The sequence below is a fragment of the Excalfactoria chinensis genome, chromosome 2, assembly GCF_039878825.1.
Source record: "Excalfactoria chinensis isolate bCotChi1 chromosome 2, bCotChi1.hap2, whole genome shotgun sequence".
Lineage (NCBI taxonomy): Eukaryota > Metazoa > Chordata > Aves > Galliformes > Phasianidae > Excalfactoria > Excalfactoria chinensis.
The window spans coordinates 50,145,740-50,173,118 of NC_092826.1; the positions used below are offsets into that span (position 1 = coordinate 50,145,740).

At 39.9% G+C, this 27,379-nt stretch overlaps 1 protein-coding gene across 3 annotated transcripts in view; it reads right to left on the reverse strand.

The window, feature by feature from the left end:
- The window catches only part of PTPN2 (protein tyrosine phosphatase non-receptor type 2), a 32,529-nt gene that overhangs the window by 1,939 nt on the left and 3,211 nt on the right, over positions 1 to 27,379 (reverse strand). For 2 of the 3 annotated variants that reach the window (XM_072328258.1, XM_072328256.1), the window contains exons 3-9: positions 21,132 to 21,232; positions 20,283 to 20,381; positions 18,599 to 18,736; positions 11,680 to 11,889; positions 10,368 to 10,526; positions 4,236 to 4,426; positions 2,221 to 3,318 (exon numbers count right to left, since the gene is read on the reverse strand). In XM_072328258.1, the coding sequence (XP_072184359.1) occupies positions 3,111 to 3,318; positions 4,236 to 4,426; positions 10,368 to 10,526; positions 11,680 to 11,889; positions 18,599 to 18,736; positions 20,283 to 20,381; positions 21,132 to 21,232 (1,106 nt within the window). In that variant the 3' untranslated portion in view covers positions 2,221 to 3,110. Of the gene's footprint in view, positions 1 to 2,220; positions 3,319 to 4,235; positions 4,427 to 10,367; positions 10,527 to 11,679; positions 11,890 to 18,598; positions 18,737 to 20,282; positions 20,382 to 21,131; positions 21,233 to 27,379 lie in introns of those variants that run through there. The other variant, XM_072328257.1, reaches the window with a different exon arrangement.

Below are 27,379 nucleotides of genomic sequence, written 5' to 3' on the forward strand. Positions count from 1 at the left end.
AACATTTGTTAGTGGTATTTTCATAGAAAACATGGATGATTCATATGAAGCTTTCACGTGAGAGTCAAACACTGTGTTAACAAATTCTAATGTCCAGTGCACCTCAAGCATTTCGACAAACATATTGCCAAACCAGAGAGAAGCCCAACGCAGTAACACCTCAAAGTGCAAAAGCCCCTCAGAAGTGCCGTAGAAACAGCCAACAGCTTGCCAGGAATCGGGGGAGTGGGGTGGCAGAAGGCATTTCCTCCATTTTCACCTCTATTGAGCATTTCCTATCAAGCATTTCCTAAGACAAAGGGCCCAGGATTGACGAGCCTTCATTCTGACCCACATTTATTCTTATTTAACACCCAACTTGTACACAACTGCAGAAAAACTAAATGTCACACAGGCTCAGTTTGCAGTTAAACACTGCACACCTCCGCAAGTTCTGTTGAAGGCTTTTGTCTCAAGCCCAAATGTGATGCTGAAGGACCGGAAAGAAGAGTTTTATCCAAAGTGACACCTGGGATGTTCTAAGAGATCTAATCCTCATTTCCCTCCCACTCCCACACTCTCACAGAAAACTCACTGTTCAAATTGTTTTGTCCAAGACTCATACTGGTTGATAACTCTTAATCTGAGGAAGCTCAGATCTTTCAGATACTTAGAAGGATGTAACCGAACAGATTTCTATCTATTATCACTTGAAGATACTCCTTCTACTCTACTGCATGAGAAGGTACTGCGACATGACAGAAGGTGGCCCCCTCCCAGCAAAGAGGGCCTCCTCAGCAGCTACACAACAAAAAGCCAAAATGTAGAAGCCGGAATCAGGAAGAATTGCAGTGAGAACCTGCCAAGACCCAAGCAGATTTCAGCATCTGGAAGACGCTGGCAGACCAGAAAAACTCATCTAAAGCAAACACAAAGGTGGTAAACGACAGTGTTTTCACTGAAGGTTTTGCCTGCGCTTTTTCCTTAGCTGCTCTTAGGTATTTTGAATTAAGTCTGGAATATTTCTTTCTTATCAAAATATTTCATTACATTCGACATGGTTTTCTAAAGCCAAGATATATTTAGTAAGGCACATCAATTTACACGGCGTATCAGTTACAGCCGGTACTTCAAAAATCCTCGATTCCCAATTAAAGGAAATAAGAACAGAATCTTCCATCCCACTTGTTGGCCAAGTTACTGCAGCTGGCACAATGATGAATGCCTTAAAATACAGGAGCTGCCTGCCCGTACTGTGTCACAGCCACTGTTACGCTGCTCTGCTGTTAGAGCTGCACAGCGGGTCAGCAATGCCATAGGACGAATTATCTTTGTTCCACTGACACACCATTTCCCAAGTACAGAACTGCACGTTCCAAGGAACTACACTTGTTTTCTCTTCCTTATCTGGACGCTTCAGCATTTGCTTACTATTTAAACAGCGTAGTTCAAAATAATAATATTTACTATTGTGAAATGAGAGCGTTTCAAAGAGTCCGCACAACTCAGCCTTGCGTATTCACGTCAGCCTGTTTGGGCCCCACGCCTGGCACGTTACTGCTGAGCTCTGACTTGCTGGAAAGCCACCAGCTCCTCTAGAAGAAGAGCAGATTTTTCAGCATTCGATCCAAAAAGTGCTTTATGAACCAACAACAAAAAAACCTCAATAAGGACTCCCAGGAGGACACACCCAGGCAGAAAACAATCAAGCCAGGACAGCGGAGAAAGTCAACACAACTTCTCTGAAGTCATCCAACAAGTCAATACTTGAATAAATAAATCCAGGTTTCAAAGTGCAGTCTAACACTACAAAATAATAAGTTTCAACTTCATCCACCACGTATAAGCTCTGTATTTCAAGAGAACTGAAAGGACAGCAAGTGATTTGCGTTCGGTTGCTGTTCAGCAAGTGTTGTTATCGTCCGAGTCATGGAAAGGGACTACTCAATAATAAAGTGCCTACAGGATGGGGATTCCCAAAACGTCCCACCACCGAGTGTTTTACTCTCACGCCTCTCAAATACAGCAACAGGCAACCTGAAGAGCAATTCCACACCGTGTGAAATTCTGAAAGTGGCTAACAACTGACAACAGTGGCTACACAGAGTGCTACCAGCATTTGTTTCCTATCCAGACCACACTTGGAAGACAACCTAGTTTCCTTTGAGGTGCTTTCTACGTATATTACTGATAAATTGATTTTATTCTTTATAGCAATTAATCTGTAGACACACAGAACATCGTGTTTCACATTTAATGGAATGTCAGAACTTTAACAAAGTTGGCCTTCAAACAGTAGCTGAAGTCTGGATACATTGATCAGTCCAACAGTATGCTTTGCAGTGGGGGCTAAGTTCTCCAAAGCCTTAAAAAAATCAAACTCCCAAAAGCCTTATTTAAATAACAAAAACTACAAAAAAAATAAATAAGGAATGCAAAGTAACAGAGTAGAAATTGCTAAGTGCTTCATCAGACCCCGAGCTGCTCACATCATAAATCTGAGAGTCAAAATACGGGGTATGGTTGCACTATTATTTTCATGCACAAATTACACGTAGTTTCTAAATCAAATTCTTTTTTTGTTTTTGGTCAGAAATTTGTACAAACTGAGCTTTCAAAAGTACAGTGAACTACAAAAAGATTAAATATGCAATTATAAAATATATTTATCCTAGGTCATAAGAATATAAAATGTTTATGCTCATGTCACCGGTACATTACACGTTACACACATTTAAGGATAACTTCTTGGTATTAATAACGTAATGGTACAACACTGTTTATTGCTTATGTCAGGCATGTAAATTTAAATCCAAACAGCCTTCAGTAGCTACAGCTCTGTGGTTCAGGGTTTGCTCTACATCCAGTAGACCATGTTTGAAAGTTGCAGCACATTCGTGCCTGCTTACATGAACAAAAAATACCAGCTCTGTTGGGGGGTAGCAGTTCATTTAAGTACCTGCAGTGGAAAGTCCTGAGATGTTGACAGATTATCAAGTTTACATCACTCCTCTATTGTATGTAATGGTCTGTACCCATTCCAGGTGTAAGGAGTTTACTGCTTAGAGTCACACCCCTGGTCATTAACTTGCAGCAAAATCAGCTGCTGGAGCAGACAGGCTTACTGTTACTTACAAGGAATGTTCTTGAAAATACATTTTCCAGCAAAAATAAGCACCAACTAAAACCAGTGTACCAAACCCAATCTTAGCAAGAATAGGTTTCCAATATATCCACCTTTTTCTTTTTCTTTCAGTCTCATTTAGCTTCTGCTTCATCTGCTGGAGCTTCTGTGCTGTGTTAGCTTTCCTATCTTCTCGCAGTCGTTTTCGGACAGCGCTTAAAGAAAAGAAAGGAAAAATAAGAAGGTAACTCTTCAATTGCACATTCTGTTCCAACAACCTTCACGTAGATAGTTTCAGGTAAGTGAAGCCCCGTCAAGTTAGCAAATGATGTATGCAAAGATGTGGATAGCCCTTGGCGAAAGTGTTCAACAGGGAATGGAATTAGCTGAATTATTTGCCTCATGAGTGCCCCACTTGCGGGCTGAGATGTTTCCCACGGAGGCTGCAGGTATGTGCAGCATAAGGTATGAGATGAGAGCACTTGTGGTATCTGACGTCTGCCCTTGCTACAGAGCTCACACTCATGCAGCTCTGCACGGTCCAGCCTTGGTCTCTGGCCTCAACTCAAGTAAATCCAGGAGCTCAGGCATTTGTACTCATGACACACATTAACTTGATACAGAAAGACAAATTCATATACCACAGCTACACCACAGATATCTGTGAACATGTAACGTGAATGGAAGGTAACATGTGGCTTCTACCATGCAATTTCCACCACCACATTGGAAATGGTAGGTGATAAAAACCTTTGTACTTCTAAAGTACCATCTATTTTACAAAAGTTATTATAGTATTTAAAACCTGTATCGAATTATGTTGGGCATCTTTAGGACCCAACATATATACAAAGGAATTCACAGATAGACTATAGGAAAATGATTTCAAGCTTGAGGTTCAGAGACATCTAAAGCTAAAGTAGAAGGGTCTGTTTTTCTCTCTTGACCTTTTCACAATGAAGGTTTACCAAGAGAAATATCTGAAGATAAAAAAAAAATAATGACTCAAATGGCACCTGCCCTTTCCCTTTGCTGAAGAAAGGTCTTAAAAGTTTATGACCAGAAGAGCACACAGTAACTCAGCCCCTCAAAAGCACCTCTGTCTTCTAAGCAGTTTCTTCATTTAACCTACCTTTCAACGTTTCCATCTGTGCCATCTTGAACTTTAGTGGACAGGCCAGTATTTATTTTCTCCGTTTGATCTTTACTCTCCAGGCCTACGCTGTTCCCATTGTACTTCTCGGTGGTTATTTTGGCTGGGTGTGGGGGAGACTGCTCACTACTTGGCGCCTGGTCCTCCTTCGAGAGCTCCTTCCACCGTTTCTGCAAACAAGACGAATATGTTTCAAACATTCTCCTAACACTGAAGGTAGCCTTTGTCTGAGATGTCTTCCCACAGAATAGCTGCAGATGTGGATTAAAGGAGATCAAAAATAAAAACTGCTGGACAAATAAACAAGGCCAGATAAAGATGTTCTCCAGCAGCAGGCTGGGTTACGTTAGTAGGAATACTTAATGCTGCTGAAATACTAGGATCTTGCTAACGTGTTTTTCCTCAGTTACTGCAGCTCACAAATCAGCTACCACCAAGAACACATCCTCCTTCCATTTACTGTAAGGGATGGTGTAATAGTGCAACCATGACAAATACTAACCTTGCTAATTAGACTATACTTCAGCAACAGAGCAAAAACCAAACAGAAAAACACTGCAGTGAAGGTGCGCGTTCTGAACAGAAAAATCTGATGATCCAGCATAAACAGCTCCCAGACAGATCAAGTAGTACAGCCATTCCTACCAACACAGACCAGTATGATGGCTGTAACCAACCGCACAGATTTTATCAAAGACTCTAGTGATTATATTTTCTTACTTTTACACTACAGATAAGCACAAAACTCTTAAGAATATGAATATTAAAGATCAGATGGACAGCACAAGCTATCTTTACTTCAGCAGTATTTTGTAGGAATTGCTGATGATACTTTCCTTTGTTTGTAGGGAAGTTCACACCACGTCTCAGAGATGAGACAGTTCTCATTAGATAAATTAATTCCTACAGCCTTCAAAAGGCTTAAGGAAACTTGTTTTTTGGAATGAGATGCAGAAGCTAAGGAAGGGAACAGGAAGGGCAGGTTTAGCATAGTAAAACTGCATTGAAAATGAGCATAGTACTGACATGTTCTTATCTATCTATACATTATATAGACACACACACACATATATATGAACAGAGCCTGTCAGAGCTTCCTACAAGGAAACCATGGAAAGGATTTTGAAGTTTCCTAAGACTTGCCAAAATCTAGACATACAAGACTTCTTAGATGTAATGCTACCATCAGAAAACATCAAAATCCTAGAAGGAGCTGAAATATCTTCCTTCTATATTGTTTGTATTTTAGTGTAACAGCTTTGGAGATTTGTAAATTATTATTTTTTTTCTTAATAAATACTTTGCAATTGATATGATATCAATAGCAAAAAGGCTATTTCTAATTAGATCATTTTCCTTTGGCCAGCATCCATAGAATTAGAGAATCACCAAGGTAGGAAAAGACCTCCTAGATCACCCAGTCCAGCCATCACCAATAGTTCTCACTAAACCATGTCCTTCAACACAACATCCAAACGTTCCTTGAACACCCCCAGGGTCAGTGACTCCACCACCTCCCTGGGCAGCCCATTCCACTGCCTGACCACTCTGTCAGAGAAGTAGTGTTTCCTCACATCCAGCCTGAACCTCCCCTGGCGCAGTTTGAAGCCATTCCCTCTAGTCCTATCACCAGTTACATGAGAGAAGAGGCCGACCCCCAGCTCACTACAACCTCCCTTCGGGAAGGTATAGAGAGCAGTAAGGTCTCCCCTGAGACTCCTCTAGGCTGAACAATCCCAGCTCCCTCAGCCTCTCTTCATAAGGCCTGTGCTCCAGACCCCTCACCAGCTGTATTGCTTTCTTCTGAAAACATTCCAGTGCCTCAATGTCTTTCTTGAAGTGAGGGGCCCAAAACTGGACACAGTACTCGAGGTGCAGCCTCACCAGTGCTGAGTACAGGAGGACAATCACTTGCTGGCAACACTGTTTTTGATGCAAACCAGGATGCCGTTGGCCTTCTTGGCCACCTGGGCACACTGTTGGCTCATGCCAAGCATCAATAAATACTCCCAGGTCAATTTTCTCTATGCAGTCTTTCAGCCACTCTGCCCCAAGCCTGTAGGGGTTGTTGTAGCCAAAGTGCAGGACCCGGCATTTGGTCCTGTTGAACCTCATCCCATTGGCTTCAGCCCAGCTCTCCAGCCTGTCCAGATCCCTCTGTAGGGCCTTGCTGCTCCCAGGCTGATCCACACTTCCAGCCAATTTGGTGTCATCTGCAAACTTACTGAGGGTGCGCTCAATGCCTTCATCCAGGTCATCAATAAAGATAGTCAAGTTTTACTCATCTCAAAAATGTCCTTCTAGGTTCGCTCAAACCAGAGACATCAATCTGAGAAACTGTTTACAGTGAAAAAAAAATTAAAAAATCCAGTTCCTGACACATTGCTCATGGGCAGCTCCATACCACAGCCCTCACTATAACTGATGTACTCCTAGTGTCACATGTCTTCCTGCTCTACAATTGAATGCTCTTTACATAGGGGCCACTATTGTAAAAGTAATTAGGGCTTCTGCCCAGCTTGTCCAGAAAGCTGTGGGCAAGGAGTTAGGCAGGAAGCCCAAAGCAAAGCCTCCATATCGCATTTGATTTGTTCTAACTCTACCATTCACCATTTCTTCAGCCTTTTCCAAGGCCTCTGCTGCATGTGCTGGACCCCTCTGGGTAACTACCTCCTCCATATCCTTCAATGATCCCTTTTCTTATTTCTCCTGAATGACGACACTGTGAAGATGCTGGTTTATACTATTCACAATAGCTCCAAAATGAGGAAGTAAGCTTGTCTTGTACAGTCCTGCATTGTTCAGCAATTTCTTGTCATCTCACTCTTTGTCCATACACCTACACTGCGCTGTTACCTTTCTTTTACTCCAAAACACAATATGTTTTTACATGCAAGAACTGCCTAAAAACAACCAGGGTTATCGATGCCAAAGCTGCAATCTGTTAATTCATCTAAGTCCCATTAGCCTACAGATCTACTACATCGTAAGTCAGAAATTCACTTTGCTTGGAGTAGTACTCTGAAACATGACAGAAGGAAAAAAACAAATGAAAATAAAAATAAAATTGGTATGCTAAGTATTTGTCCTAATGTCTTTTTTACACACAAAAAAGTTTATGCATAAGAAAACCTGCAAGTAACAGAAGGTGAAAGGAAGGAAAAGAACTGCTGCCAAGAATAAGAACACTGAATACTGTGTGTGGGGGGGGAAGCAGTCACTTATAAAAGTCTGTGATTAGAAAGATGAACTGTAAATTGACTCTCTGCAAAACAAGTGCTTGATTGTCATCTGTGAAATGAATTCGAGACTAACCTACAGAAATACTCCTCAATAACTCACGTCAAAACCATAGTAGCTTCATGTTTGAAGAGCTAAGACTACCTCACTATGCTGATTTTCCAACCACTGAATCAGCTTTAGCAATAAACTCCACTGCAGACGTTTTGTTTCGCTTTATAAAGAAACAGCCACTAACAGTTTAAGAAAGTCCACAGTGTAGACTCACCTTACTTCCAGAGAAAGAGTCTTTTCACAAGACACAGCTGTGCCAATAAGATATTTGCTGGCTAAGACAAATACTAAATCTGGGGTAACGAGCGCACAGGAAGAACTGAAATCAGAGACAAGCTTACTAATTTTATCACACAGAAGGAATTTCCCACCACTCATTTTACTGCAAAAGCAATAAGCTGGCTCAAATGGCTCGTTCAAAAGGAAATGTTAACTTGAAATCTTCCACGACAAGACTAGTTGAATGTCAGGACTGCAAAGAAAACTAAAGTACACCTTTAGGCAAACAAGCAGCAAGGATTGGCGTTAAAGTTTCCAATTAGATGATAGCATCTCCAACCTTAAAAAAAAGAAACAAACACAAAAATGCATCTCTGGAACTGAGGTTGTGAAATGATGTCTGAAATAAAGGAGTGATGAAGTTTCCATCACTGTCATTCAGTCATTCTCAAAATAACAACCAAAAGGTTTATGTAAAGTAGCTTTAGGACCTGTATTGCCTCTTGGAACAAATGCAGACAATAAGTAAGGTGTACGGGTAATGGAAATACATTCAGACATTCACCTGATCCTGTCAGCTGAACAACAGCTCCAATTCTGGGGATTCACAGGTGTCAGTACAAAACTGTAGTGTTCCATGTCAGCAAAACACCTCTATAGATCAATTCAGCCTTCTTTGTCCTTTCAAAGCCACAAATGCATTCACCTAAGACCATTCACTTCAGCAGTTGTTTTCTGAAGAGTGATGAGTTTATTCTGCTGCATCCTTGAAACAATTTAACAACATTAGGAAGGTATTTTATAGAAACAAAAACTTGAGTGATGCAATACTATCAGGATGCAAGTCAGTACTTTAGTTACCAAACCATGCTATCAGCACACAAACCATACAACACTGCGGGGCTTTGGGGCAAACGAGGTGAGCACTGATCCCTTACTGACAGTTAAGGGTAGAAGTGCCACATGTGCTAAGTGAAACAAAGAATATTCTCCTACCCTGATGTAAATAACGCAGCCACAGCCAAGCGTAGGCTGTGTTTCATAGAACCACAGAACGGCCTGGGTTGGAAAGGACCACAGTGATCATCCAGTTTCAGCGCCCTGCTATATGCAGGGTCGCCAACCACCCAGAGCCACATCCAGCCTGGTCTTGAATGCCTCCAGAGATGGGGCATCCACAACCTCTCTTGGGAACATTTTCCAGTGCATCACCACCCTCTGTGTGAAAAACTTCCTCCTAATACCTAATGTAAATCTCCCTTGTCTCTGTTTAAAACCGTTCCCCCTTGTCCTATCACTATCCACCCATGTAAACAGCCGACCTTGAAAGGGGAAATGCTCCTGTACGTACTGCAGGCCTGGGTCAAACAGGTATTGATTTTCTGCACATGACCATGATGCAGAAAGAGAAGAGCATCCGGACAACTAACTACATTGCAGAAAACACTGACTTAGGGAAGGTCATCTGAGCAATCACCACAGAAAACAAAAGCCAAGCAACCAGGATAAATGTGCCCCAGATATGCTTTCAGCATGCAGAAATAATGAACTTGATGAACAGTACTCTGAGTTGACGATACTTGCTTCTGTCTATCTATATTGCAAGATTTCTTGTTTCTGCAAATACGTGGGAATCAGAGCTGCACAACTTGAAGCACAGCTTTTTAATAAACAAAGCAGAAAAATTATGGAGAGAGAACACCCTCATATTCCCAGAAAGAAAGCTCCAGAAAGGTAGGAGGCTGTGCGTGTTTGGATGAATCATGCAGTATTCTAAGCCCACAGTGCAGCTGTTCAGATGAGCAGCAAACTCTCTACGTGTTGGTAAGTAACTGTGTAAAATGATTTATTTATATACATAGCAAGTTGAGGAGAAAAATTCTCCAACAAGAATCTGACAACTACCAGAACCACAGAAGGAAAGATGAATGCATGTTTAAGCTCATCTGCTTCATTAGTTTTAATGAATCAACAAAATAAAAAAGCCCTGGCATATGAAAGCAGAATTAAGTCCGTTACACAACCTCTCCTCCCGGCCCTCCCTTCCCCACCCAGACATTTAAAATAGCTGTAGCTACCCTAATTCTCACAAACCACACCGACAGAGCAGTGAGACTCTGTAATCTCTGAAATTCACTGCGTTCGGAGAGATTCTACTAGCTCTTATATCAAACTTAAAGGATATGGAAAAAAAAATGAAGCTTTACTAATCAAGCTCATTTTAACATCAGGCAATTATTACTGCTAGGAAAACGTAGGGTAAGAAGTTAAGAAATCCAGCAGAGATTCTTGTTATCTTTTCAAAGTGACACCGAGCGTTACTTCTGCTTTTCAGTACTGAAAATACTGACTTAATCTTTTTAAAATTAGAAATGCAAAAATAACTTGTCTGTACATCTCAGAGAAGACAATTACACGGGATTAGGAGTTCAGCAGCTAGAAAGGGCTGCACCTCTAACACCCTCAAGACATCTACTGAAAAAGGTAGTTTGTTTGAAACTCACAACATTGATGACTTTAAAGTAGCCCAGAGCTCATTTTTAACTACTGTTAGCGGTCTATTGTTTGTGCTTAAGGACACAGAGCTAAAATAATTACCTGTATAGTTGAATCTCCCATTATAAATTTCGCTCCTTCTATTACAGCCATATATGAAAATCTTAGTTGATCGGGTGTCTGAATAAGTCCCATTCGATATTTTCTCATATCCAGTAATACCTTCTTAATATCTACAGAAGATGGATCCTTTTTTTCCATCTGTAAAGAAGGTTATATTGAAAGCGTCAGAGGTGTGGACAGAACAGAAAATAATTATGAATATAAAAAAAAACACAAAACACAAACACAGAACAGAAACTAAAAAGTGATTTCTTCACATTATGTTCTCATTCGTTACATACAAAACTAACACCTCAGGATTTCTGAGCTGGTTTTCATAGGGAAATAAACAACAACAGTAAATCATTAATGAAGGCTTATCCTGAGCAAATCTACAATCATGTATTAACCAAATAAGTCAGTACTCTGTTATCAAGTCTTAACTTTCAGAAATGTAGATACACCCGATTTTATTCCAAGATGTACTTCAAAATAGGCCTTTCACAATCAGAATCACAAAGCAGTATTTCCTGCAACTCTTGAACAGAACGGCACTTTGGAGTAGAGCAGACATTTCCATACTTAAAGCGGATCCTCTAATTTACGCAACACACATTTTGAGCTCCATACTACGTTCACTGGAGCTGTTTAAACCACGTATCCGCACTCCTTGCCATGTTTGTTTTAATTCTTTTAAAGTACACTTGCATCAAAATAGACACCTTGAGTTTTGTTCTTATTTGTTGTTGTTTGTTTTTTTAAAATACACAAAAAACCCCCGAAGAATAAATTGGAAGCGCGTACTCAAAGCATAAGATGATTAATCTAGACTGAAAATGAAATCCTTTCCCTTAGCCCTGTGCTGTAATTCTCACTATTAACAAACAGCCAGAAGTGGACTCTGAAATTTGAAAACCACCAAAAACTTAAAGATAATTTAAATATTATTTATCATTTAAAGCGCACTCAAATTATGCATAATTAGATTGTACAGTCTATGCACCTAGACCTAGGCTAATCTCAATCTACTTTATATGTATCTCATATAAAAGGCAAAGAGTGCTTCCTATGTACTTTCCAGAATGCTGTGAAACGGGTGAAATACCTCCAGACAGATTTATCAGTATATTTTAAGACTTGTGTTTATAACCATTAAAACACGAAGGAAAAAAAGCCCTGAGACCCTAACGAAAACTTTCACTGATACGTCATTACCTGAAATGGTTTTAAAGGCTTCTGACCAAAACACCCACACTGGGATCGAAGGCAGAGCGTGGGAAGGAAAGCGGTGACAAAACAATCACGTACTTACCAGAACAAGACAGGAGTCTACTAATGAAAAAGTGCCAGATCGTCCTATCCCTGCACTACAGTGAACCACTGCAGGTCCATGTTCAGGATTTAGGCAACCAGACTCTCTGACTTTAAAAAGGAAGTTCAGGAATGAAGCTGGGGATTCAGGAACTCCAAAATCCGGCCACGTAGTATAATGAAAGTGAGATATCATCCTGGATTCTCCACTCTAGAAGTAAAAACAAACAATGCAACTAGAAAGTACTCAATTTGTGTTCATTTAGCACACATTTCCCCAATCCAAATCAATACAACTCTACTGTAAACCTCCCGTTCAAATAAACAATCTCTTTCTGCAAGTTGGATGACTATCAACGATGCAATCTGAAGCATTTCTTCACCTGCAGTAGTAGGTTTTTCCCCTTTGTAAATGTTACCAAATGTTGGTTTTTCCTTTTCTCAAACTTTCACTGTTTTATTTTTTGCTTTACTACGTGCCCTCAAATACTCCCTCTTAGCCATTAATGCAACATAATGGCTGACAGCAATCGTTATCGTGGACAGGACTGAAAAACTATCTATCCATCAGCATTACAAGCACTCCCTCCTGTTCAGAGCAGGGTACAATGCCAAGAGGTACCAGCATCTCCTTTCTACTGACTGCACTACTGAGAATAGCAAGAAGCTTTGTGGAAAAGGCACACACAACCCACACTGCTCGATGTGCAACAAGACTCAGCGTGAAGTATTCATTGTAAGTAAATAAGAACTTGAACACCACACAAGTTTTTCCTCAGCAAATAATGACAGTAACTGAATCTGCATGTATACTGAAAAGCTTCGGTCATGAATTTGAGCCATATCTTTACAGAACTCCCTTCAGATTTGCTGTTAAATGCTACTCCTTGCCTCTCCTCCTTAGTCACTAATTCTGAGGCAATTTGGTTACCAATTTAGTTCAGGAGTTTTTAGCCTCCCTCCATTTCACATACTTTTCCACAGATATTGAAATCTACAAAAACTTGGATATGCTTGAAATATCAGTAGATTTAAGATATCTGTGCATTCAGAAAATCCATTTTTCTCTCTCAGTAACAACAAGCCATACCTATGAAATTCAACAAAGTTCTGCTGTTCATCTCCTGCTCAGTTTGTTTCAACATCTGATGAGGGATAAGGTATGAAACCCCTTTGTGAAACCATGACTGCCCACTTCAGTTACCACAGTAACAAGGATATTCTCACATTGTCTTTTGCCCTGATACTGCAAGATTGCACAGTTCCACAGACAACAAGGTCTACCACTGTGATTCAGTCCAATCCCAAATGCACAACATTTTGCAGGGATATTTCATCTTTTGGATAAAAGCTCAGCATGGAAAATGGTCTGACCCGTCACACTTGGTATGCGAGTACACAGTAAGGTTTCAAAAAGGAAAGACCTACCAAACCCTCCTCAATGACATAAATACAGTGGGATTTTCTTTGCTTATTTATCTGAAGCAAAGCATTAAAAAAAGTTTGTCATCTCAGCTGAGATTGTAGTTTTAATGATACCGAGCTAGCTTAACTAGCCAACTTTTTTACACATCATGAAGGAAATGTTCTTTCAAAGGAGTCTGGTGGTTATAAAAATGTAAGGAATGTAACATACTAATAAGCAGTTTCCTCAAAAAAAAATCTCAAGAAAAATAATTCATCAACTGACAAAATAAAGGAAAAATGGAGAAGGGAGGCAGAAGTTTAAAGGTGTTTCTTCTGAATGTAGTTGATCTTTTGAAGTGGTAATCTGTACTCTCACCTCCTCCTCGAGATTCTTAACAGTATTCCAGATGAAAGCCTCCTTTATACCTCAAGACAATAAAAAGCAGTACTTATCTATGGAAAATAAAGCTGACCTGTGGGATGGAGTCAGGTTTATTATTTTTTTTAATCCCTTATTGTAACAGGCACCAGCATCCTCATCTTTAAACAAAGAAAAATGCACAGCAGTGCTTCCAGCACATGGCCAAGCGTCCCCCTGTGCATACACTGATCTGAAAACAGCTATACCTAATGGAAAAATAGATCAATGCTATTGTACGTCTCATCCATCTCTAGTCCGCTGAATTACCTTCTTCTTCCTCCCCACACTGTATGAAGGCTTTATCTATTCCAGAATTTTCCATCACTTGAGCTCATTTAAAAATATCTAGTCTCTTCATCTCTCTTTATGAGTCCCGTTTCAAAGCGCTGCAACTGGCTTTTCTTCTTTGAACTCGCAGATTTTAAACATACAGCCAAGTCCCATTTGACTCTTCCAAACCTCCCACATTTTCTCTCTCACACAGAAAGACTCTTTCAAGTGGTGCTTGGCAGTCAAGCTGGACAGCTGAAATACTGTCATTATGTGAGTAACTGCACCATTCTTTCTTGAAGAACTTCTTTGTTTCAGGGGGGATGTGGCTAGCCATGCACCACAGGTACCTCCTACATGAGCTCATGCAAGACTCTAGAGAGAAAAGGTTTGGCTGGGTAAGGATTCTATGGTAATTATGACATATTCTTTAAGCCTAGCTACCTGAAATATCCTACAGAAGTCAAGGCATAGTACTTTTAAAGCTTTTTGAAAAATGGCCTCAAACCATCCTAGTGAATGTTTCATGAAATACTGGGATACGCTTACAGCAAACAATCAGCACAACTAAAACTGGTTAGCTTGGAAATTAATACCACACTGCACAGCTCTCCAGAGACAGCTGGTAAAACCTGCGGCACCACCGCAAGCCATGCTCCAAGTTACAAGCAAGCAAGGATCAGAGCAGAAGGACACTACCAGGCAATGAGGCAACCTTTCAACTAAATAAACCTTACCACAACCATTTTACAGTGAATATCCAATAATCCAAATAAGAAGGGTACAAAAATCTTAGACCAACTCTTGTCATTTCAGGTGATTCAGTCACCTGAGAGCCTGAACAGGAATAAAATACTACCAAATTGCTCAAAGAAGCAGATGCTTTTGTTGTCAAACAAAACGAGTTAAGACAGAAAATGCTCACCTGCCAAAATTCACACAAACACACCTTAAAAAAAAAAAGCTGGGATATCTGATAGGCTACTTAAATGGTCCAACACATCAAGGAGTAGAAGTACACACAAATCCCAGCGGTATTCTTGTGTTTAACAGTCAGGCCTCAAATGCATTAACACTTAATTTGTATAGAAATGAGAAGGTGCGCTCTGGAGTAATAACTGAAGTACTGACATTCAAAATATTGACTTTTCACACAGCCTTCTCTACTTTTTCATTCTAATGCCAGGCAGAACAGCTTTCAAATTGTATAAAAAATGGTAATGAAGATAATGCAGCTAAATAATCCTCACAAACATCCTGCTTTCCAAAACTAGTACATATCCCCTCAGTTAATATACTAAAAGTTATATCCACGGAAACTGTGGAGCACATACAGGAAAGGAGAACCCATACTCTTGCAAGGCAACGATATCTTTCCTCACATCTCAGCCTTATTTCTTAAGCGATGAGAAATAAAATACCTACTTAAACTTTTCAAAGTGCTGAAAACGTCCTAGAGTGTAGGCCATGTTTCAGAAATTCCTTCCAACCACTGCAGCAGTTACACAAACATACACACAGCCACAACTGCAAAAATCACATTATATACGATGGCAGAACATGGCCTGCCATTACATTGCTGCCTTCATAAGCAAAATACTTTCTTCAGACACTTAAAACATTCGACATTTAAAATGTTGGAAACTGCCAGCAAATCTAATCTTCATTTACTACAGTGATCCTGCGATTCCACCCGAAATGTATTAAGATACCTTAAAGTCTCCTACCACTAATGCTACAACACATCTAGACTACTACCTCTCCTCAAGCTGCTTTACTCTTATTTCTAAGAACCCAGCCTGAGACACCTTCATTTAAGTTCCTCTAGCAATTTCAATCCCTTTCCACTGCTCCATTTCAGCATCAAGCTCTGGTTTCCCTCAAACACCGATATTCCTTAGTTCCCTGAAGCTTCTCTGAATTCCCCATGCCGACCTATTCCCTGTAAGTTCATCAGCACTCAGTGCACTATACCCTGTGGGTGACGCACACCATATCTCCACACTACCTGGCCACCATACCAGAATTTACTGGAAATACCGGTTTTCTTTTTTTCTTTACATACTCATCACAATGAAAGCCAAAAGGATTAATAAATTACACATTCTGTACAAGGTGGAACCGTACAGAAATCATCTGTGAATACTTAACAATTCAACCAGAATACGACAGTTACCAACTAAGTCACTCCATCCAATGAAGCACAGATTTAACAAAAGGCTCTAAAAAAGCACCTATCATTAGGAAACATTACTTATCAGAAAGGGTGGCGAGGCAGTGGAATGGACTACCCAGGGAGGTGGTGGAGTCGCCGACCCTGGGGGTGTCCAAGGAGGATGTTGTGTTGAGGGACATGGTTTAGTGGGAGCTATTGGTAATAGGTGAACAGTTGGACTGGATGATCTTTTAGATCTTTTCCAACCTTGGTGATTCTGTGATTATATGATCACCTTCTCCAGTACGCTTGGAGAAGTTACTTCAAATCGCAGACATGCGATAGCTTTTCAAGTAAATGATTGCAAATTTATAACGTAAGCACAGTAGTTTCCTCTATTCTTATTTTCCACCATAGGCAAAGGTTTATAGAAGCCTTCACATTCAGTCTTTCCTTTTTCTTCTGTTCCCCTTAAGAAGACACCAATAAGCATCATCTCCTCTACACAATTTTTGGGCAACTCCAGCCACAACAACAAGAACAAACATTTGCCCAAGACAGATCTAAGCCAATCAATCTGTCAAATAACACCACCTAATCCTAAAAACCACACACTACCCCTCAAATCCATTCCACCTGCATTTCTAACTGCTCTTTAATGATAAATAAATTGGAAACAAATACTCAGGTTTTGTTCTACTGGTAGGAACATTAAACGCTACTTTTCATACATGTTCATTTTGCTTGTGTATTAGCGAGATTAGTTGAGATAACACAAGTAATTTACTTGAGTTCAGAATAGCCACATTGTAAAGCCAATTTAAGTTCTTCGTGTTTTCATGGAAATGCTAGAATTTCTTAAGTATTCTTGGAACTCGGAATAAAATTGCATTTGTGACTCATCCTATATTCCAGGCATCAAGTGGCTAAATGGTTTCCTACTCTGTCCCCACAAATGCCCCCTCCAGAGTGAAGTCATGTGAGCATTGTTAAGGTCGCATTTCAATTTACTGGGAATAGTCAATTCCCACTAACCTTAATGGCACACTTACAAAGTTTTTTACAGAAGACTGCACTTGCAATTCACAGTGTTGTTATCCTGGGAATTATGCATTTCCCCCCCTCCCCTTTGAGTAACTAATTATGTTCTATTTCTTCTAGCTGTTTTACATACAAAATATTATTTGGAGTTAGCATTCTTCAAGCCTTACAGAAGTACCAGGGCATAAAATACAAATTCAGTACAGTAAGTTTGCTAAGTATTCATGCAAGTAAAATTACTTACAAGAACAGCTATACAACACCAAAGGGGTGTGCGCTAACAATCCAGTAAACCCATACATTTCAGTTCTCAGGAGCTTTAAGTCACAAAGTCTATCACAGAGTTTATGCTGTTCCTCATATGAGCTCTGCATTTCACAGCTAACACTATGGCCAAATACAGATGTATCATGAAAATCGTATTCTATAAAAGCAGGAAATCCAAGATCACAGGCCAATGGCAGTCAAATAATTACTAGAAGAAAACAAAAAAGCCTTTTTGATAGTTAGGAAAGCTTGCCTTGGCTTTCCAAAAAGGAAAGTGGCTCCTTCTCAGATACTATCTTGTCAGTGCTACTGCTTTTTTTTCTTAGCCTTTGCTGCTAACAAACCAAAGACTAACAGAAATTCACCAAGTCAGTAGGTCAGGTTGAATAATAGATCAAGGAACAACATGCCAAGTTTTATCACACCGATCTCATAAAGGAGGTTTCAAATTAACAAACAGTCCTTATTTCAGAGCATCATTAAGAGTTACTATAAATTCAAATAACTTTGATCAAACGTATCAAGACTTAGTTGTATAAAACAACATGCAAAAGAAAAATCATCTTCAAGCTTTCCTTTCCCAAATCCACTGACAAGACAGCTTTGAATAAAACTTGCCATACGACCACTTTCAATTAATATAAGGCAAGGTTTATAGGGAGAGAGAATATCTTACAAGACATAGCTGGAACAAACAGACAAGCTCTTCAATCCTGTCTTCAGTTCTGAAACAGAAGCAGCAAATTCCAACCCAAGCTCAGGCCAGGAACAATTTTTTTTTTTTGAGCTTAACTTGATTAAATTGTCAAAGTGCTTAATTTTTAAGAGAAAAAGATGGTTGGTCCTGTGGAGCAAAAGGGGAGGTAAGCAAGAGGAGATAATGTTACCTATCCACCGGTGGCAATCAGCCCTCCCCCCCCCACCCCAAACTTACTTTGCTATGCTGAAATATGTGGGAAACTACAGTTAAAGAAATAAATACAGTAGCAACCGAGTATCATTTCTGATATTCAAAAGAAATCAGAAACTTCACACCCTAGGTTCTTCCTTTTAGGGTACTTCTTACAGCTCCTCTTAGGATCACCTCTACCACCAATAAGAATTCAGCACGTTAAGGTACTGCCAAATGGAAAACAGAAATATGTTTTAAAAGTGCTGAAGGTCCTCCCTCTTAACATATAGACTGAAATTTGCTCACTTGCTATATGCCACACTTTATCTTCTACATTATTAAAAGCAAAACGCATTATAATTTTTCAGTGTAAAACTCTATTAAACCTGCAGTGACAGCGTGCTAAGAGGTTTGCATTATATATTTAAGGTCAGGAATGTGAGATATACAGACTGCCAAAAGCTTACTTTGATATTTTCTAATTGCAGTAGGTGAACAGTGTAATAGGATTTGACGTCTTCTGATACTAGCCTCACACGGAAACCTGTTTCACTAAATATCATAACTTCTTCTTCTCTCGTTGGCCAGTACTGTGCACATTTCACCTATGTGGAAAAAGAAAAAACAAAGAAAGAAAATCTAGTTAAATACCCTAGCAACCTGGGCTTTGTGCTACCAAATTCTGAGACCTTTTAATACAGTATAGTAGATTAAAGTACACATTACCTGCTCCCAGCTTGAGGAATTCTCAAATTCAGTAAAGTTTACAGTCAAGTGACTACAATAGTTCCAATTGGTGTTAGGTATTCCAGCTGTATCTGTTCGCTCTCTCCTCCATGTCAGTTTCAGTGTGTCTTGAGACATACATTAACCCTTCACCCTTTCCCCAGCTTTCCACCTAGTTCCCATTGTACCCTACAACTTCCTGAAGTGAGGCTGTGATGAGGAGGGATTTGATCTCTTCTCCCAGGCAACAAGCAGGACCCAAGGAAATGGCTACAAGTTGTACCTGAGTATAATTAGATTAGACATAAGGAAAAACTTTTTCTCTCAGAGTGGTCAGGCACTGGAATGGCTGCCCAGGGAAGCAGTGGAGTCTCTGTCCCTGGCAGTGTTCAAAAGGCGTCTGGATGATGTGCTACAAGATATGGTTTAATGGTTTTCTGTAGCTACAGTAATGGGAAGACAGTTGGACTAGATGATCTTGTAGGTCCCTTCCAACCTTGTCATTCTATGATTCTGTGATTTTCTACAGAGATCTTTACTCATCTATTTCAACACTTCTTCACAGCATTTCTGACAGGGACATCTGCACATTTACAGAAGTGATGCAACACATTGTGCCTATTTCCCTAAGCCTTGCTGAAAATTGGAAGATTTAGTGAAACACAAGAATGAATTAACAATGCAGAACTTCCTCATCCTTTACTCTTCTTGCTTTGCACTAAAGCTTACTGTCAGTAAATAAGTGACCTCGTTCATGGACTAGGCAAAAAAACGTCACTAACAAATGTCACAAACACCCAAAGGAAAGAAAAAAAATCACCACAAAATGACCTATGTTTATCATTCAAACCCACAGTGACTGTAGGCACATTAGTAAAAAAACCAAACCTACACAGTAACAGAAGATTGATGAACACTGCATGTTACATACTTGTACCATCCACAAGTAAGTAATCCAAACTAACTAGACCACTTTGACAGTTGGTGGAGGCAGTCTGGCTTCACTGTTATGAACAGTACCTAACACTACACAAAAATACATTGTTCCATTAGTTTCAAGAGAAATAATCGAGAGATTTAATTCAAATGCATCTTCCCACTTTTTTTTTCCCCCCGATCTAGAGCAGGTTTTGTTTTTCATTTTATACCGATATTGTTTCTGCTCCACCTTTGTTCTGTCTCATTGCACTCCTTTTCCATCACGCTACTTTCACTTTTCTGGTTATGTACCAAATGCTGGTTTTAGGGAAATTAATTTTGCCTTAATTCCATCGCTTTGTTTCATGGCACAGTAAATATACATTTTGCTGTACACCAATGAAAAAGTGTTGATTCTTTAAACATAACAATTGATCTGTATGTACAGCAGTATTAAAACTACATGGTTCACTTCATAACGTCAGCAAAACGTCCAATGTTACTCACCGAGTCTTTTTCAACAATTCTGTTCAGCATAACAACTGCTTTGGTTTTTTGCTGCCAAACCATTAGCCAAAAATGACAACACGTATTAGGTAGTGGACCCTGTGTGGCAAAAAGAAAAATGAGTGGGAGAATGCATAAGCAGGGTGTTTGAATGTGGCTAACGTTTCATCAGGTAAAACAGAAGAAAGTCTTTGTCTGAAAAGTTAAACCAATCAATTAACAAAATGATAGAGAAAACAGGAAAGAAAGTAACCACGTTGCACAAATCACCCAAGTACTTAAAGTTCAAACAAAAGCAATAAAAACTAAGGGAATGGATGCTTTAGTTCATCCATCATTATCAACGCTACTGTGCAGTTAGAAGAAAAGCTACTGCAGGCATACCAAAAGGAAACAAGATGAATTAAATGGTATTGGTTTACACTTCTACACTTATAGAAAGCATAAAAATTATGTATACCCCTAATTTTATTTAACTTCATATTCTGTTTTACGCTTCCATGCTATGCTTATTTATATGCCCATAAGCAAAAGAGGAGATAATACTGTCAAAGCTATAGAAGTATAAAGGGTTCACTTTTATAAGATCATATTTAATAGTATAAAACCATTATTACCTGAAGAGCAGAAAGCATCTACGAGGCTTTAAACACAGTCAACTATATACACTTAAATGTTCCCCTTTATCTTTTTATTAAAATATGTGTTCACAACTAGATCAAACAGGCCGTTAGCATGAGATACATAATCCACAGTGATGAGGAGTCATCCAAACATAAATTACCATTGTACAAATCCATCTCCCCCATTTCTCAATCCCTGTAGTACCTGCTCATTGGTATGGCTTACCTGTGTTAAGATATAGTATCTCTGGGCTTCTTCTATGACCACTAGGCTGGCATTGATATAGTCATTCTCTGTGTTCTGCAGTTTTACTCGACTGTGATCATCTAGAATTAAAAGAAACTTCAGAATGAACAGTGTCTTTACTTTCATGAATACTCTGCAGCACAAAAGTTTAGGCCTAAGAAGCAATCATTAAAGAATTTACTTTCTAAGCAAATGGCAAACTACATGAAAGCAGTTTCTAATGTAACACTGATAACCATGGCTACATTTCTACCCTCAGCATTCCATCACAGGTTAGTAACTGGAACACCATTTTTCTCCTAAAAAACAACCAACCAATTCCCCACACCAACAAAAGCAGCTCATGCCCATCCTTCAACAATCATTATTTCCTTAATGTAAAAGCATGACAACACACAACACGCTACATTCTGGGCCATTCCACTGCATGGTTTGCTTTAAGGATGGAATTCTAAGACCTTCAGTGAGCTACAATACCGCAGGCCAAGGCAGAATCATAAACTGACACAGCTAAAAAGTAACCAACTTGCAGTCACTCAAATCAAGCTTTGCTGAATTTAATTTTCCTTGTAATTTAACACAATGCAAATTAGAAGCACTAAGGAAGTAGCACATAAAAGATGTCCCTACTAAACAAATCTTCCCATTAAACAAGCCTAATTTTATTACATGGTTTCCACCTTTCCTATGATTAGGCAGGCAGGACAGAAGATTCCCTACATATTGCAGATAGAAGCAGTCAAAGGATTGCTTTTAAAATACTAACATTCACTTGAGAAAGATTATAAGGCTGTCAAGTTACAGTACTGAGTAATGAAAAGTCATTGTGACTGTATGTTCGTAGGGCTTTCCAGTACTTGATAACTGCCCTCTAGGAGGCACTTTGGTCATCAGACTCATTCACAGTAAATAATCTTTCGTCAGCCATTTATCACACTCCGTTAAATAAACAGCAACTTTTGTCTGAAATCTGTACTGCGTATCACCAACTGAGGTCCAACTGACTGTGAACCCCCTGAAGCTCAACCACCCATAGATTGTTTGTAAGAACAACTAAGGAACAATAGCAAAGCTACTTCAGTGCATTTCAGGAAGCTGTTCTGTAAAGCAAAAGACAGAGCCAGCACTGAGTCAGGCTGCAATGCCAGTTTCTCACTGACACCGACCACAAAACCTACTTGGAGTTGTCACAGCTGCTGCCAAAGCACATCAGCCCACTGTTCCCTTTCCCATACTGTCACCCAAGGCCTAAGTTCCTTTTGACAATTATCTTACAAAATTAACAAAACCCATGACCTATGTGCAAGCAACCACTAATTACCACCCTTGGTACAGTTCTGCTGTCCCTATGTCACTGCCAGCCCATACAGCACAAGTTTTATCTACGAAAAAAACCCACGAACATGACCCTGTCTGGGCAAACAGCTTATATGAGAATCAGTACAAAGTTGCTGAATTAGCCCCTTGTTCCGCAGGCTGTTCATATTATATATAGTGTATTTACTGTGCCTCCATCTGCTTTTACGCTCTTCCTCAGCTCTCTGCTACTGGCAGCTGCCAGAAGCTACCAGGATGTACATCGATCCTTTACAAGACCTGCAGTGACTGTTCTTACATTACATATTCTTCAGCCTCTTAAATATATGGTCACCTCCCCAGATTCACAGAAGAAAACAAACAGTGAAATTCTTTATTTTTCCCCCCAGAGGACTGAGGTTGGAGGCCGTCTAGCTGCTGGCTTTTCTTGTGTACAGCACTGAAGTATGCTGTAAAGCTATTTTTAATACAAAAGAATGAGAAAGCTACTGGGTTAGTCTGTTTTCATTAGCATTCCAGATGTAAGGCAGCACCGTCTTGACTCTCAGGAGCCTTAAAACAATTTGTAAACCCATGTGAAGAAAAAAAACAAAACAACAGCCAAGGCAGTAGACCTCAGATGTGTCTTAAGGTAAAAATGTGTCCTTGCCATTATTTTATCTGGAAATTCAAGTGTTACTTTTTCCTTTCATATATCACTTTATCTGAAATGTTTCTACTGGAGAGAAACCAAGACCTTTGTAAATATTACATGTCATCTGCCAACAGGAAAAACTTAAGATCTTGTTATAGTAAATCACACATACCGGTACGAGTGTTCTCGGAAAGGTGACGTAAGCAGGAGCTGTTAACAGTTTAATCACCCAGCAGCAGCTGCTGCTCTGCTGCCAGCAGGAGATAACTGCCCGTGCCCTAGCCAGGCTTCGTACTGTAATACTTACACACATTTCTTAGCCTTATGTTTAACCCTCTTCTAAGCTCTGCTCTGTTAAAGTTGTAAAGAAAGTTCGGAAGTAACTCCTAACAGTTAATTCTCCCTCCTCCTCCCCAACCAAAACAGAGGCAAACCTCCAAATACGGCAGCATACCCAGGGGATGAAAAAAGCCACGGGCAAATATTGATTTCCCTTTCAGGGGAATGGGTTCCTAAAGGACACAATGACCTAGAAACCTCATTCAAGTTCTGGCTTGCTCATCTGAATTAAATGAAGCGAGCCAACCTTCAACAGCAAGTTAGCTGTAACATATTTCTCATATGTAAATCATTTCCAGTTACACAGTACTTCAGATTTATACGAACGATAAACATATCTTAAGTCTAATCTAAAAGATCTATCTTAAACGCAGCCAAGCTCACAACAGCTAAAATACTGCACTCATTTTCTGAAGTGTTAATTTCCCTATTTTGACAAATTACACAGCTGAAAAGGAAGTGGCAGCCTTAAGAACGCTTCTCATTTTGGCTCCCGCACTATGAGCACTGTTCCCACAGCCCCTGTCTGAGATAAGCTCTTATTACCCACTTCTGGCAAAACCCTTTCCCTCCACTATCACCTACATGTGCATCTCGCACAAAGACTTCACACTGCACAGTGCCCTGCTAAAGGGAAAGCGATGTATCCAGTTAAAACAGAGATAGGAACGTTCAGCAGTTCACATGACACAGATCTTACGGCTGGTTAATGAAAGGTTTTTATTCAAAATCAATTGCACTTCTAAACACGAAACTGCCATGTAACCTAAAAATCATCTTTTGCCCAAGAGAAGTCTCCTGCTTGCCAAATATGGGGCTATAACAGAGAAGGGTGACATGCTACTTAGTGGATTAAACAAAGTCACAAATAAAACATGCAGCGATAAGCCATCCCAGTGACCCTGAGTGACGCTTCACCCCCTGCCAGTAAATCCCCTTCGTTTCACTAAGCTAAATCTGGTCTACCTGAGCTGCTTCGTTACCCAAATCACAGCCCTCCGTCACCGGATGTACACTCACAACTCTCAGACAAACAGTTTCAGAGGGAGCCTAAGGCAAACAAAAGGCAAAGCAGCCACCCCACCTTGGCTGTATGCAGCATGTGCCACCGTGATACATCAGCAAAGGCCTTGCTCATAACTGCAACGTATTCACACTGAAATACATAGGTCGCTCTGAAAATGCTTTATGTACTTCCACGGAAACTGCAACAGATACAAAGAGCTCCGTAATACTATTTGATGGAGCTACAAAACACTGTTTTTCAAGTCACCACCATTAGCTGTGCATTTTCACCAGCCACAAACAAGAGCTGGCATGCTGCGCTCATACAAACCTGCACCATCAACAACACGGTTTAGATGTTGGCTAACTCTGAAGCGCTCAGACTCTATGATCTTTGACAGTCCCTTCCAAATGAACTCTCCTGTTCTATTGTCTAGATCAGTACGTGCCAGGATACTCCCCTATTCCCCAAACCCTAAGAAGGAAATATCTCCAAAAGCAACACTCTCCGTTTATTTATAACATGCTTTTGGTAACAGCATGTCCTATAGAATCATTAAATAATGTCACAAAAGAACAAAAAAAAGTTAATTTCAGCTTCTAAGATGGATAGCAAGCTTTGCTGTAGGCTTATTTTGGACAGAACCTCTGGGCATGAACTTGAAACACAGGACAAAAAGGGAACATTTTGCCATGATAAATAATCAGCGCTAAGTGCAAAACCATCCACATCGGCTCCAACTCCGTTCCTTGTAAAGAACAATACTCTTCACATTCCTCTCTCCCTGGCATATGTTCTACAACAACTGTAAGCCTACGGCTGAAAGATCCAACACAAAGTCTGCTAGCTGCCTCCTGAAGAAAACAAGGAGAAATCATTAGCTTTTAAGATTCTCCAACAGCAACATGATCTATTTGGTGAAAATGTTGGGATGATCTAAGAAAACAGGCTACACACCACGTTATAAACAAGGGCTAAAGGGAAAACTGATTTGTGCCATCCCTCACCTACCCCCCAAAAGGCAGGGGAGAAAAAAATCCTGCTAGTTTTAACTGGGGGGGATTCCCTTCCTGCCTCTGAACCTGAGAATGCGGTAGAAAGATGTCTAAAGGTCTTTACAGCCAACCTGAAACATTGGACTCCTTTGATATGAACTAAAGATGAGATTTAGAAGGAAAGTATTAAGTCGTAGAGTTCCAATTAAGGTATCAATAAAGAATAATAGCCCTGTGAGTTATTTTCCTCTGAACAATGTTTTCTGAGAAATGGTTTCATCTGTCAGGAAATGACTGGCTGTCAAACCAAACCTATTTCAGATTAACTTCCTGTTTCAATACTGCAACACTGCCGAGATATTCCTCTCCCCACTCTAGACCCATACCAGACTGCATGACTACTGCTTTTTTGGCTAGGCAGTCGCTCGAGGGCATTTCTCCAACTGACTTTATTTTACCCACTAGCTCTTTAGCAAGGAAAATGACACCAACAAAAATACTTTTGAAACAAGAGATGGTGTAAAACTCTCTCAATTGTAATGGGCAGACAATTAGCCTCATACAGCCAAATGCATCCATCTTTCACCTCGAAAGGTACACGATATACTAACTAGTTTTAATGGACATGCTCTGTGTATTATAGTTGAAGTGGGGCAAACCAACCCAAAGCATCTTTTCTGTAACACAGAACAATCTCTGCATTTCCTCTTACAGACACGCCATCTCAGATTTTAGACTGGCCTGGCTGCTGTATAGACTAACAAACTATCTTCTCTTGGCTACAGAGAAATAGGACACTTTTATTAAATTATGTCACATGTTTTACAATGCATTTAATTAGCACAAGGATGACTTTTATTTCAGAAGGCCTTTAGGTATCAGAGATGGAGGTTCTACCCCAGTTGCTTTGAAGTGTTAGGTACCAAAATGTTAGAATGCCATTTATATCATCTATTCTCTCCCAGGTCTCTTTTTCATCCTAATTCCCACTACTGTCAAATAAACAATTATGAGTCGTATTTGAAAACATAAACATAAGATGTAACAGTAAATACCTCAAAGACTGTTCTGCTCTGTTCTCATAGAGCCTTGCTACCGGAACCCAGTTCTGTGGGCATATCGTGGCAGTTCAGTTCAAACCTTCTTTCTTTCATGCACGCTAAGAACTAAGACATGTTTCCTAAGGCTCACTGTGTTAAATTTCATGCCAACTAGCATGTCACTACATCAAGACCAGATAAACTGTCTCTCTGCTGTTATATTGGACCCACTGTTTGCTACAGTTGCATCATTTCCTTCTGGATAATGGAGCATTTCAGGGCAGAAGTGTCCACTATTGTGAAATATATATCATGACTAAGGATAATTTTGATTAAAAAAAAAAAAGAAGAAAAACCCAACCACCAATTGACATCCTTACAGGAGATAACCATAAGCCAATCATTGAAGATATTATTGCAGGTATTCTGGATGCTACTGAAATAACAGAAATTTTCTTTACTTCAGAAGCACAGAAAAATAACATACTTTAAAAGCTACGCTGCCATTATCTCTGCAGTTGTTTCAAACAAACTGAATCCAAAGATGTGAGAAAGGACAGAAAAAAAAGCACAACTTCTGTTACAGAAGCTGCAGATGACAGACACAGGAATAGACTTTGGGTCTCAGGGGTTCAAAACCAATTTCCTGCCTTCTCTTCTTAAAACCCGTCTCAATTTAGCTATGAAACAGAAAGTGAATGAAATGCAATCTGCTTTATCACAGGTATGAAGCTAATGCTGTGCTCCAAGAGGGACAGTAAGCCTGAGACATGAGGTCTCATGCTGATCTACACAGGTTAACTAAGGTCTATCAGGTGCACTCAGGTCCTGGGTGTATTCTGCTGGACACACAGCAGAAGCCAGTAAGCCTTAACTAACCTGAGCTATCGTCTTCA